This window comes from Drosophila miranda, chromosome XL, assembly GCF_003369915.1.
Source record: "Drosophila miranda strain MSH22 chromosome XL, D.miranda_PacBio2.1, whole genome shotgun sequence".
Taxonomy (NCBI): Eukaryota; Metazoa; Arthropoda; class Insecta; order Diptera; family Drosophilidae; genus Drosophila; species Drosophila miranda.
Genome location: NC_046673.1, coordinates 2,291,138 through 2,303,727, shown reverse-complemented (window position 1 = coordinate 2,303,727; position 12,590 = coordinate 2,291,138). Strand labels below are relative to the sequence as shown.

The 12,590-nt window shown below is 44.5% G+C and overlaps 1 protein-coding gene and 1 long non-coding RNA gene across 3 annotated transcripts; one reads left to right on the top strand and one right to left on the bottom strand.

The window, feature by feature from the left end:
* Positions 1-336: 336 nt before the first annotated feature.
* On the top strand, positions 337-4,897 carry LOC108163438 (septin-1). Of its 2 annotated transcripts, none has more exons than XM_017298734.2 (5): positions 337-425; positions 2,619-2,811; positions 2,886-3,144; positions 3,226-3,591; positions 3,663-4,897. In XM_017298734.2, exons 1-5 carry the CDS (start codon positions 408-410, stop codon positions 3,916-3,918), a joined length of 1,092 nt encoding a protein of 363 aa, XP_017154223.1. In that variant the 5' UTR covers positions 337-407; the 3' UTR covers positions 3,919-4,897. The 2 variants fall into 2 exon arrangements, with proteins under 2 accessions (XP_017154223.1, XP_017154215.1); XM_017298726.2 differs by lacking the exon at positions 337-425 and adding an exon at positions 721-747.
* A 4,538-nt stretch (positions 4,898-9,435) lies between these two features.
* On the bottom strand, positions 9,436-12,358 carry LOC108163453. Its single transcript, XR_001775677.2, has 2 exons — positions 12,245-12,358; positions 9,436-9,999 (listed from the first exon to the last, which is right to left on the bottom strand). It is a non-coding gene; the product is annotated as an uncharacterized LOC108163453 (long non-coding RNA).
* Between the last annotated feature and the right edge of the window lie 232 nt (positions 12,359-12,590).

The following is a 12,590-nucleotide window of genomic DNA, read 5'->3' as shown; positions in this document are numbered from 1 at the left end:
CCTAAAGTAGTTGTTTAATAGAGTAGTTAAAATAGAGGGGACTTAAGTGGGCTAATTCGGTTTTTCATCATACGATACGCTATATTGTTGTTGAGGAACCAAAATTGAGGCAATAACAATCAAAGTCAAGTAATCAAAATAAGCCACTCAAGTAGAAAATCATTAATCGGATAAAATTATGTGGGCAGGGCTGAGGGTTCTTTCTGCTAGTAATATTCCACTGAATATGTATAATAGAACTTGAATTCGTCAGTATATTTACGGTATATTTGTAAAATGAGACGGTATATTTTGGTATATTTCTGAGGGTCGGATAAATTCGATAAAAAAAATACGATAAATTCGCGGTCACACTGCTCTATTTTGTTCATTGCATTGTGTTCGTTCGTTTCGTGTTTTTTTTTAAAATGGCTGATACAAAGGGCGTGAGTAGCTCGATAATTTTATATACAATTTTGATTTGCATGTCTAGTGATCGCTTAAAAAAGAAATTTACTCAAAGCAGTTCGATGCAGATGCAGCATATGTCTGTAGTCCAAATGCTAATTGCATTTTTGTTTGCCGTGAGCTCGCCGATGCCTCCTTCGTTCGTTCGCCTTGCGTCCGCTCATTGTGCAGTCAAGTGATTCACAACACATGCCGGCGTCGGTGGTGGCGTCGCTATCGGCATTCTTCCTTTGTTTGCGATTGCAGATCTCACCGAGTGTCCCGCCTCTGACCCACATTCAGAGAGCAATGGCAATGGCAGTCAGTAACGATAGCATTTTTCTGATATTTTGGGTGTCAGCCATGTACATACAGTCAAGGAAAAAAGTCAACATACAGCACCGATTTTTCAATATTTCGGGTTTTCGCAATGAAAATTAAAAAAGTTGGTATGCCATTATTTAGGACACTTAAAGTTATTATTATTTCAGAAAAAAAACTTAAACAAAAATTATGTATACTAAAGTGACAACGAAAAAACATAAAATGTTCACGGAAAAAAAGTGTACATACAGCCTCTATGCTTTTGTATTATAGTCTCAAAGTCATCTTAATATTAATACTTTTTATACTTTTAATACTTGGTTGGTCCACCATTGGCATCTATTACAGCCTGTAGTCGTCGAAGCATCGATGCCACCAAATTTTCGGTTGTTGTGGGCGGAACTTCGGCCCAAGCTCGAATGAGGGCGGTTTTGAGGCTTTCCCGACTGCTATTGTTATACTTCCGTACCAATATTTCTAAAATGTCCCAAAGATGTTCGATTGGGTTAAGGTCTGGCGATTGGGGTGGTGAACGAAGCTGTCTTGAGGCATAATACAGCAACCAATCACGCACAACATGTGCGGTGTGCTTTGGATCGTTGTCCTGTTGGAAGATCCAACTGCTTCCCAGGCTCAATGTATCCACCGATGTTTCCAAATTTTCTTCCAATATCTTATACTGGAAGCGATCCATATTCCCTTCCACAAACACCAAATTACCTACTCCAGGCCATAGCGCCCCAAACCATTACACTACCACCTCCATGCTTGACGGTGGGTATCATGTTTATAGGGTCAAGAGCGGTGTTTGCCTTTCTCCAAACTCTGGAACGGCCATCACTTCCGAAAATGTTGTATTTACTTTCATCTGTAAATAAAACGCTTTTCCAAAAGTTTGGATCCTTATTTAAGTGCGCTTTGGCGAATTCCAGGCGCAAAATCCGATTCTTTTCTGAAATCAATGGTTTCTTTCGTGGAACTCGGCTCTTGAAACCATCCTCGTGCAAAAAATTGGCAATTGTTTTTGGGTGCACAATGACTCCTGAACACTTTTCGATGTGTTCCGCCAATTTTGGAGCACATCGGTGGATACATTGAGCCTGGGAAGCAGTTGGATCTTCCAACAGGACAACGATCCAAAGCACACCGCACATGTTGTGCGTGATTGGTTGCTGTATTATGCCCCAAGACAGCTTCGTTCACCACCCCAATCGCCAGACCTTAACCCAATCGAACATCTTTGGGACATTTTAGAAAGATTGGTACGGAAGTATAACATCAGCAGTCGGGAAAGCCTCAAAACCGCTCTCATTCGAGCTTGGGCCGAAGTTCCGCCCACAACAACCGAAAATTTGGTGGCATCGATGCCCCGACGACTACAGGCTGTAATAGATGCCAATGGTGGACCAACCAAATATTAAAAGTATAAAAAGTATTAATATTAAGATGACTTTGAGACTATAATACAAAAGCATAGAGGCTGTATGTACACTTTTTTTCCGTGAACATTTTATGTTTTTTCGTTGTAACTTTAGTATACATCATTTTTGTTTAAGTTTTTTTTCTGAAATAATAATAACTTTAAGTGTCCTAAATAATGGCATACCAACTTTTTTAATTTTCATTGCGAAAACCCGAAATATTGAAAAATCGGTGCTGTATGTTGACTTTTTTCCTTGACTGTATGTACATACATACATATGTATATATGTACAAAAATATGTGGCTTGTGGCAAGAGAAATTTTAGTTTCTTTATTGTGCGTGACAAGCATTTCAAACAGTCGCGACGCCATCGCTTTCTATGCGGAATAAAAACAATACTTGATAATAATAACGGCTTATCTCTTTTTGTTATGGTATGTTGCAGTTTTCCAGCATTGAGACGCCCGGCTATGTGGGGTTCGCAAATCTGCCCAACCAAGTGCATCGGAAGTCCGTGAAAAAGGGCTTCGAGTTCACCCTGATGGTGGTTGGCGAGTCCGGACTTGGCAAGTCCACACTGGTCAACAGTTTATTTCTCACGGACCTATACCCGGAACGCATCATACCCGATGCCATAGGTAGGCGCACGCCCCTACCTGTCTCTTTTTGTGTTTCCTTGTGTTGGACGTTGATCACTCGCATCTTCTTGCAGAAAAACAAAAGCAAACAGTCAAGTTGGAGGCCTCGACAGTGGAGATTGAGGAGCGTGGGGTCAAACTGCGCCTTACCGTAGTCGACACACCCGGATTTGGTGACGCCATCGACAATTCTAACAGCTTCAGTGCCATACTCGAGTATATCGATGAGCAGTACGAGCGCTTCCTGCGCGACGAAAGCGGTCTTAATCGTCGCAACATTGTGGACAATCGCATACACTGCTGCTTCTACTTTATTTCGCCCTTTGGGCATGGGTAAGTTCACTTTCACTGCAATGTGTTCGTTCGTTGTCCCTTCGACGGTTCTAAACGCTGAGTTTTGATTGGATTGTATAGCCTGAAGCCATTGGACGTGGAATTCATGAAGAAACTCCACTCCAAGGTGAACATTGTGCCCGTTATTGCCAAAGCTGACTGCCTCACCAAAAAAGAAATCTTGCGCCTTAAGTGCCGCATTATGCAAGAAATCGAGAGCCATGGCATTAAAATTTATCCACTGCCAGACTGTGATTCCGACGAGGACGAAGACTACAAGGAACAAGTGAAGCAACTGAAGGAAGCTGTGCCTTTTGCCGTCTGCGGCGCCAATACATTACTTGAGGTCAAGGGTAAAAAGGTTCGCGGCCGCCTCTATCCCTGGGGCGTGGTCGAGGTAGAGAATCCCGATCACTGTGATTTCATAAAGCTGCGCACAATGCTAATGTGAGTAGTTCCCGCTGTCCCACGCTCTATTTCACACGCTTGTTAACTTTTATGTTTGTTTTCCGTTCCAGAACCCACATGCAGGACCTGCAGGAGGTGACGCAAGAGGTGCACTACGAAAACTATCGATCCGATCGCCTGGCCAAAGGCATCAAGGGTAAGGAAAACGGCATAAAGCAGGAACGTGAGAACAACGTGAACGCTCAGACTGTAGCCAACAGTGCGCTCTCAGAGAAGGACCGCATACTGCAGGAGAAGGAGGCCGAGCTTGCACGTATGACGGAGATGCTGGCCCAGATGCAAGCCCGCATGCAAGCCCAGCATTGAAGCGTATCCAATCAATTGATACATACACCTACATATATATATATATATATATATATATATATATATATTGCACTAAATTGTGCAATCGATAGTTATACACAAAAAACATACATATACATATATATATATATTTTGTACGCAGATTTTTAAGTTGCGGTCGCGCTTGACTATATTCTCACTGTAAAACGAAGGGCGCTAAAGTATTTTGTATTAATTTTGCATTCACCATATTTATATACATGTGTATATGTACATGCATATGAATATCAATATATAGAACATAGATATACACACAAACACACAGCCGCACATCTACTACGTGTGGCGAAACATCTGCAATGCAATTGCTCCCAAAATGCTCATCAAATCGACAAAAACAAACGCGAACACATTTCATATCACACTCCTAAATCGAACATGAATAACAACTGTATTCCTACTATGTATTTAGACATGGCATGTCGATATTAACCATGGATTATTGCACTCTGTATTTGCATTTAGGTTAAGTATACACCCATCGCCTGATTCATCCGATCTAATGTATGTTAGTCCATTTTTTGTCTGTTTATCGTCTTTATAGTCTCCAACACACAGCAGTAGCTGGCGCTGGCTGGACGCTGGCTCCCTCCGACAACCAGCCAGCTTCCAGCTCCACTGCTGGCTCTGCTCTTCCGTATTAAGCGTTTCCTTTAGGTTATAGTTCTGCACGTCGTGCTGTCGTCCTTTGATTTGCCCTCGAACTATGGGCCCAGTCCCCTGCCCCCTGCATCCTATGCACAATCTGACTGCTCAAACTTGATCTTTGAAGTACTTGAAGCTCTTTAAAGTGATCCCTTCCTAGGTGGCATGGCCCGCCCATAGATCCGGGCCAAGTTAAAGGACGAGTCAAGGACCACGTGCACTCGAAAGTTAAAACAAAAAACCAAAATGTGAAATCTCTTTTATTATGTATATGAAATATTTTATCCCAACTTAATTCGCTATGACTTTATATTCTACAAGGTGCGTTCCTCACTAAACGGAACATTTAAAAAAAATAAAAGCAACAAAAGTGTATTTTATTGCAGATAATTTCTAATCCATTGATTTGTGTTCAATGGGGTCTTCTAGGGGATTTTCTTTCTCAAAGAAGAACGCAAAAATTTGTATTCTTATTCTTCAGTGGTCACATCTCCATACATATGTACATTGCACATACATATATCTACATACATCCCCTAAATAGGACCAGAAAAAAGAGTTCATTAATATTTTTTAGCATAAATAATTTAATTATTGTTTACATAAAGGTTCGGGATATTGTAAATTATGTATTAGTTCCTAAGAATTACTTTCGTTGTAGGGCGTTGTATAGCGTTTCAGCAAGCTGTGGTCCGACAATGATTTTCTACCACTACAACACACAACACCATAGCACAAAGTAATGGCACAAGCGACTTATTTGTCTGAAATAACGCCATGTAAGTTTTAATTGGATTGGGATTTAATTTGTATGTTTGTCTCTATGTGGATGTATCTTAAATTTGGCTGGAAACTAACGTAATTCTGGGCCGTTAGCCATCGGGTGCTACAGGGGGATAAGCGGATGACGAGTCGGCTTGTCACAACTGTAAACTCGGAACGGGGCACAGGCGTCTCGGGTTCGTGGCTTGCCCTGAATCCGAGGCGACTGTGCTTCAAAGTACTGCACCGGTGAAAGTGCGACTATACTATCCCCGTGAGGGCGGCTGGGCACAGGTCCTGATACGGTCATGTCTCTGCCAGGATGCTGGCTAATTGTAATCGGGCGGAGAGAAGAAAACTCTCAGTGAAATAACTCCAGTTCATGGTGACACTGTCATATGCCGAGGGATGCATGGCTACATCTGCGAAACCACTGCCCAAAACGACGGGGAAGGAGACTAAGTCGGTCCACCGTCTCGAGGCAGCTAGCGCTGCGAGGAGAGGTCCCAAAAGCCAATCGGGACAATCCACGTCGGGGGGCCCCAAGGGCCCCGCGGTTACCGGGGTGGCTGCCATGCAGAGCGTTATTGCGGCTGGCAGACCCCTTGGGGCCGGCGACCCCTTGACAACCCCGGCAGGTGGATTTCCTGCTTCGAAAGATAGGCGTAGGTTCCAGGACAAGAGACGTGCGGCCTTCATTCTGGGCAACGATGACCCGGTGTTGCTGGCGTCTGTCCAAGGCATCGAATCGCGGCGATGGGCCAAGACGGTCCTGCCCGACTACCAGCCAGCCAAAGCTGGCAAGGCCGCAGCCAAGGCCCCAAGCAAGCGGCAACGCTCGGCGGAAGATACCACCACGCAAGCCCAACCTCCAAGAGAGGACGAAATCCCTGAGCAACCGCTCGTTTGCCGAGGTGGCGAGAGGAAAACCCCTAATGGGAGTCATAGACAGGGAGTCATGGAGGACCACCGCCCAAGTGTGAGGACGCCGGGTGGCACCAAGGCAGAGTGCCATCGCCTGCCAAGATGCTCGCTCGGCGGCCCTCTACACGAAGGCGGTAGCATCGCTCAAGGAGGTCTACCCAGGAGCCAAGCTGGAGGCCGTAAAATGGGAGGACATCCCCAGCAAGCCGAGGGCCAGAGCTTGGGTCTCGGCGAAGCCTGCAGAGCCGGATAAGATTCTCCGGATTCTGCAGGTCTGCAACCCCCACCTTCCTACAGCCGATTGGAAGGTGGCCAAGGTAGAGGAGAGCAATGGACAGAGGCGCCAAGTCATCCTCCACTTGAACGAGGAGTCGGTAAGACTTCTCCATGACACGGAGGGCGCTGTGGACTACGGCTACAAGAAGGTAGTCGTAGTACCGTACAAGTCCGACTCCAAAGGCATGCAACCGACGGTCAAGCCAGACCTGGAGCCCCCGGAGATCCCTAGTATGGAGATCAAGCCTGCGGTGTCAGACGTGGCATCAGTGGTATCGGATGACATCCTAGATGGTTACGTGTCAGACGTGAGCGATCTCACTAGGGATCTCAAGCACATCGGGGTCGCGGAGGAGCTGGACTCTTCGGAGAGCGACCACGACAGGACAATGGTAGAGGTGAACCTCAGGAATGTCACTGATACTCCTGCAGATAAACCTCCACCATTGTAAGGCAGCATGCGCTGCTCTCCTGCTCCACCTAGCCAAGGGTGGAGCCGACATAGTCCTCATTCAGGAGCCCTGGATCCTCGGAAACAGGGTCTCTGGTCTGAGGACTCCTGACTATAAGCTATACGTAGCTGACTCCGCAGGTAAAACTCGCACCTGAATTCTTGCAAAAAGAGATTTGCACTTATTTTTGCTCCCAAATTTCAGCAATGAAGACCAAACAGCAGTGAACCTCGAAGGCCAGGAGCGCTCACTGAGGATCTGCTCCGCATACATGGGGCATGATCAACCAGACCTCCCTTCACACGCGCCTCTCCGGGCTCTTATCACAGACTGTTCGGCCAAGGACATCGGCCTAATTGTGGGGTGCGACGCCAATGCACATCACAGTCAGTGGGGAAGCACTGACACAAACGAAAGGGGTGAGTACCTTTTCAGTTACTTACTGACCACTCAGATGGTCTTATTAAACCGGGGTAGTGACCCCACCTTTATTATTAAAAACCGGAAGGAGGTCCTGGACCTCACGCTTGCCTCTCATGAGATACAGAGTAAAATTGTATCCTAGAGGGTCCTGGAAGAGGACTCCTTCTCGGACCACAGGTACGTGGAAACTGTTTTCTCTTTCTCAGTACCGAAGCCAGTTCGATTCCGGAACATCAGGCGGACAAACTGGACTCGGTGCTCAGACCACCTCTGTCGTGTTCTCCCGGAGCCCCCACCTGAGGAGGAGTTTTCCACGGAGGCCACGACTCGTCTTATTAAGATCTTTGTCGAGCGCCTTATTGCAGGCGTCGATCATCGAAGCGTCCCTTAACTTTAAGGAGAACACCCTGGTAGCCTTCCTCGACATAGAAGACGCCTTTAATAATATCCTTCCGACCGCTATCACGGGCGCACTGACGGATCTGGGGGTTGACTCCAGGACGGTGAGCCTGATCGATCAGATGCTACAATGCAGGACGGTTGAGGCATCACTGGGGACGTCAACGTGCACCAGATTTGTCAGCAGAGGCACACCGCAGGCCGGAGTCCTCTCGCCCCTCCTATGGAACGTGGCAGTGCGGGAGATAGAGGGGGGTGGCTGCCGTGTGGTGGCGTATGCGGACGATGTTGCTATAGCACTCTCCGGAAAATTTCCGCAGACGTTGTGTGAGTGCATGACAAGTACTCTCGCGAAAATGTCGAGATGGGCAGACAAATGCGGATTAGGAGTTAATCCGTCTAAAAAGGAACTTGTCCTTTTCTCTAGGAAGTACAAAGTTCCGGTACTGATACCCCCAAAACTCTGTGGGGAGGCGCTAGTTTTTAGCAATAATGCCAAGTATCTTGGCCTAATCCTCGACAGAAAGCTCGATTGGAAACTGAGCATAGAGCATAGAGTAAAGAAGGCCACAGTGGCCCATGCCAAGCAATTGGACTAAAATGGGGAATGACCCCGTATATAGTTCGGTGGCTATACACCGCCATCATACGACCAATCATGCTCTATGGAGTGGTAGTATGGTGGCCAGCCCTAGACAAAAGAATTTATCCTAACAGACTCAGTAGAGTTCAACGCATGGCAGAGCTATGCATAACTGGCGGGCTACGCACTACTCCTGGGGAAGCCCTGGATACCGTGCTGAACCTCCTCCCTGTAGACTTCATGGGTAAGAAGGTGGCAACACTTTCTGCCCTTAGAATGAGAGAAGCCAAACTGTGGAAAGCGTTCGTGGTTGGGCACTCGGGAATCCTGATGAGCCTCCCGCAATTACCAGAGAGGACAGCTTACTGTATTCCTAGTGATGACCTCTCGACGCCTTTCCAGGTATCAATCCCACTTAGGGAGGACTGGGAGATGGGCGAACCAGGACCCGCAAATGCGGTTCACTTCTACACTGATGGCTCAAAGTTAGACGGCCGCGTGGGTGGCGGAGTCTACTTTAGCGAGATAAACGTCAGTCATTGCTTCAGGCTCCCGGATCACTGCAGTGTGTTCCAAGCGTAAAAATCTGTTCTCCTGTAAAATATCGAGATCGATATGGCCTCATCGATCGAAAAAGCGCTCGGCGGAGCTATATAGACTCAGTAGAGCACAATTCTCTGCAGTTACCCGAGTAATCACGGGACACTGGCAGATAGGCACTCACGCCTCTAGGCTGTCAATCCCTCACAATGACTTCTGTAGGAGTTGTCGCGACGAGGAAGAGGGGGAATCGGTCTCCCACTTCTTCTGTCATGGCCCGGCCCTTGGAAATTGTCATCTTCGGATTCTCGGGGCCCCTTTCATCACGGTCATTTCGGACCTTTCCGAAATCAAACCTGCGACCTTGTCTAAATTTATCCAAGCCTCCGGATGGGACTACCCCTAACATAACCTAACGTAATTCTGTAATCTCGATACTTTTCATACATACCTCATATTATGATGTATCGACTATTTTGGAAACTGTTTGGAAACTGGACAGATAAAAAAACCCCCACACTACTGCAGGAGATGTTGTGCTGGCTATGGCATCCTGTTCAGAGCAGAGCAAGCTGCTGCTGTTGCCTTGCTCAATGGGTCCTATGGAGCTTGCAGGTCGATAGCCAGACCGACAGTACCGAGCTCTGTGGCCTGGGGACATCGCACGCCAACGCTGCGGTTTGACTTTTGAAAATTGTTGTCACTTTTTGAAATTTTGAGTTATAATTAAAGCTGTGTTAATCGAATAACCTAAAATAATTCGCGAATCTCAAAAGATTTCTGTTTCCTGCAGCGTTTTAATAAATTCATCTAGGATTTGAGAATCGGTTCTGTGGTATCGGATCGGAGAATGAATGGTCATTTAGGCTATTTCGGCTTTTGACTCTGTCTCCCAATTCGTGGGAGCAATGTGTTATGAATGTTATCTCGATTGTATGGGATCAGGATCCCTTCGCATTCCATTTTCACCACTAAACACTTTGCCTGATATGGATGCAATCTGCTGGTGATTATGGTTTCTGATTCGTTGTATCTGCCCTGCAAATAAAATGGAGACTGTGTAAGATAAGGCACTACAAATTATAGGTTGCGTAAAAAAAAATTATTTATAAAGAAGGCACAAGTTAAATTGCCCTGATATGGGTGTCAAGTTTATGTTAATGCATCAATAAGTCATATATTTTTTTCCTTTTTGAATTAAGATTCGTTTTGTTGTATAAAAAGCCGTTTACTTATCTTGAGATATATTTATTATCTTGTTTACTTATCTGATTATCTTAAGAAAACTTGCGGTTTGTGAAAAGGGGAGCTCCAATTTATGTGATTTCATAAGTAAATCGGAAAACTTTTGTGAAAATGAAAAACGGAGCCTGGTATTGATAAGTTATTTTAACAAGTATTTGATATACACCACTTATAATATATCCATATAAACTTATTTTTGCATGTGGTTGGGTACCCTTTTGCACAGGTTTAAATAAATCGCACATTAACGGAACCGGTTTTCGCCAATGAAAATCGTAAAAAATGTTCGTCAAACCGATAAAAATCTGTTTCGAAAAATGTTGCTGCAGCAACATGTTCTTGCTTGACCATGTGCCGAGAAAACGAGCATGGTCAACATTCTGCGTACCCTTGGAAGACGGATTATAGAATTAAGACGAGGGGGAACGTTGTGAGTTGCTACGCACACCGCAACTCTACAGTTATACCCGATACTAAGTCAGTATGGCTCTCCTCCGGCAGACGCCGCTAATATTAAACGACACGACAAAGAGTGCGTGCGAGAGAGACAGAAAATCAGTCTGAGCGTGACGTCACGCGCTGCGTAGCCACTGCAAATTGATTTCTTTCCTTTGGCTATAAAAATGATCTGATCTGATCCAGATTCAGCACCCAGATAGATATGGTCATTATCTATGATTCTGCGTTTTTAGTTTTCTCGAATGTGCAATATTGTGGATGCAACAGATTTTCGTCTTTTGTGTGGGCGGAAAGGGGTGGGGCGAAATTTTGAGATACACGTTTTATAGTAAGATATAACAGAAGTGCGGATACCAAATTTGGTTACTCTAGCCTTAATAGTCTCTGAGATTTTTGAATATCCCCAGATTTTCGTCCTTTGCGGGGGCGGAAGGGGGTGTGGCGAAATTTTGAAACAAACTCGTCTCGGTCCGATATATTAGGAGTGTGGATACCAAATTTGGTTGCTCTAGCTTTTATAGTCTCTGAGATCTAGGCGCTAATGTTTTACTCTAAGCAAAGCCGCCTATGCTACGTGTGTGTTAGAGAGAGACAGGGCGAGAAAAAATGAAATTGTTTTCTTGATGCTGGCTATAATAATAATACGATCCAATTCAGATTCCGCAGTCTTAAAGATATGGTCATTCTCTACAATTCGTTTTTGGTTTTCTCATATCTTTAAAATTGTAGATGCCACAGATTTTCGTCCTTTGTGGGGGCGGAAGTGGGCGGGGCGAAGTTTTGAAATATTTTTGTAGCAGTGACATATCACAGAAGTCTGGATCCAAAACATCGTTGCTCTAGCTCTTATAGTCTTTGAGCACTAGGCGCTGAAGGGGACGGACAGACGGACGGACGGACGGACGGACAGACGGACAGACAGACATGGCTCAATCGACTCGGCTATTGATGCTGATCAAGAATATATATACTTTATGGGGTCGGAAACGATTCCTTCTGGACGTTACACACATCCATTTTCACCACAAATCTAATATACCCCAATACTCATTTTGAGTATCGGGTATAAAAATGTTGGTCCTCCCAGGCTCCAATGAAGGCAGAAACTAGTCAGTCTTTGTTTCAAAGCTATCACAACAATATTTCAAACTTTATAGCTCTCTTATGGAGACCAAGAATGGGTATCGGGATCAGAATATATATACAGGAAACTAATCAAATGCATGAATACGTCTAGAACTTATCAATTTGAGAAATCTCTATTAATTACGCTTTATAGTTAGCTAAAAACAGTTTAACAGTATCTTCATATTAAATTGACGAAATAGGGTATACATATGTTCCATATGTTCCCGTTGATAAGCAACAAGTCTTCAAATACCAGCAACATTGTCGTTTTTGTTTAACTTTTTTGTTTAAACCTTGTTTTAGTCAAAATACAATAAATGGGAGTACTTAAAAGTAGTAAATCTTGTATAAAATTTGTTTATGAATGAGATAAAACTATGTGGGCAGGTCTCAACAGGGCAGTATTCAACGGAATATCAAAATTGAGCAATACGAATGATCACTGACTTACGTTTTATTGGTTTGACCGTTTTCGCTAACCTTTCTTTAGACAAAATCCAATAGGAGCAAGTATTGAAAATAAACCAGTAGAAAATAGGTTCATTGATTGGATAACATTATGTGAGAACGATTAACCCATTGTAAACTGGGGGGGTATTTTAATATTCCACCGAAAATAATGAAAATATAATAATTTTAGCGCAGTTCAGGTGAAAGATATCGTGGTTTTTTTTTAGTTCAGAGGAAAGTTGGCATGGATCTAAAAGAAGAATTTATAATCAGTAATATTTTCGGCCATTTACTCCAAGTCGTTGAACTGTTTAAATAGAAGGGGGTTAAGTGGGCTAAGTTCGATT

What these genes read in the sequence shown, in the direction of transcription:
- LOC108163438 (XM_017298734.2), top strand. An exon ending in CATCATACCCGATGCCATAG is followed by an intron (nt 2,812 to 2,885) that starts GTAGGCGCACGC and finishes ATCTTCTTGCAG; the next exon opens with AAAAACAAAAGCAAACAGTC. An exon ending in AAGCTGCGCACAATGCTAAT is followed by an intron (nt 3,592 to 3,662) that starts GTGAGTAGTTCC and finishes TTTCCGTTCCAG; the next exon opens with AACCCACATGCAGGACCTGC.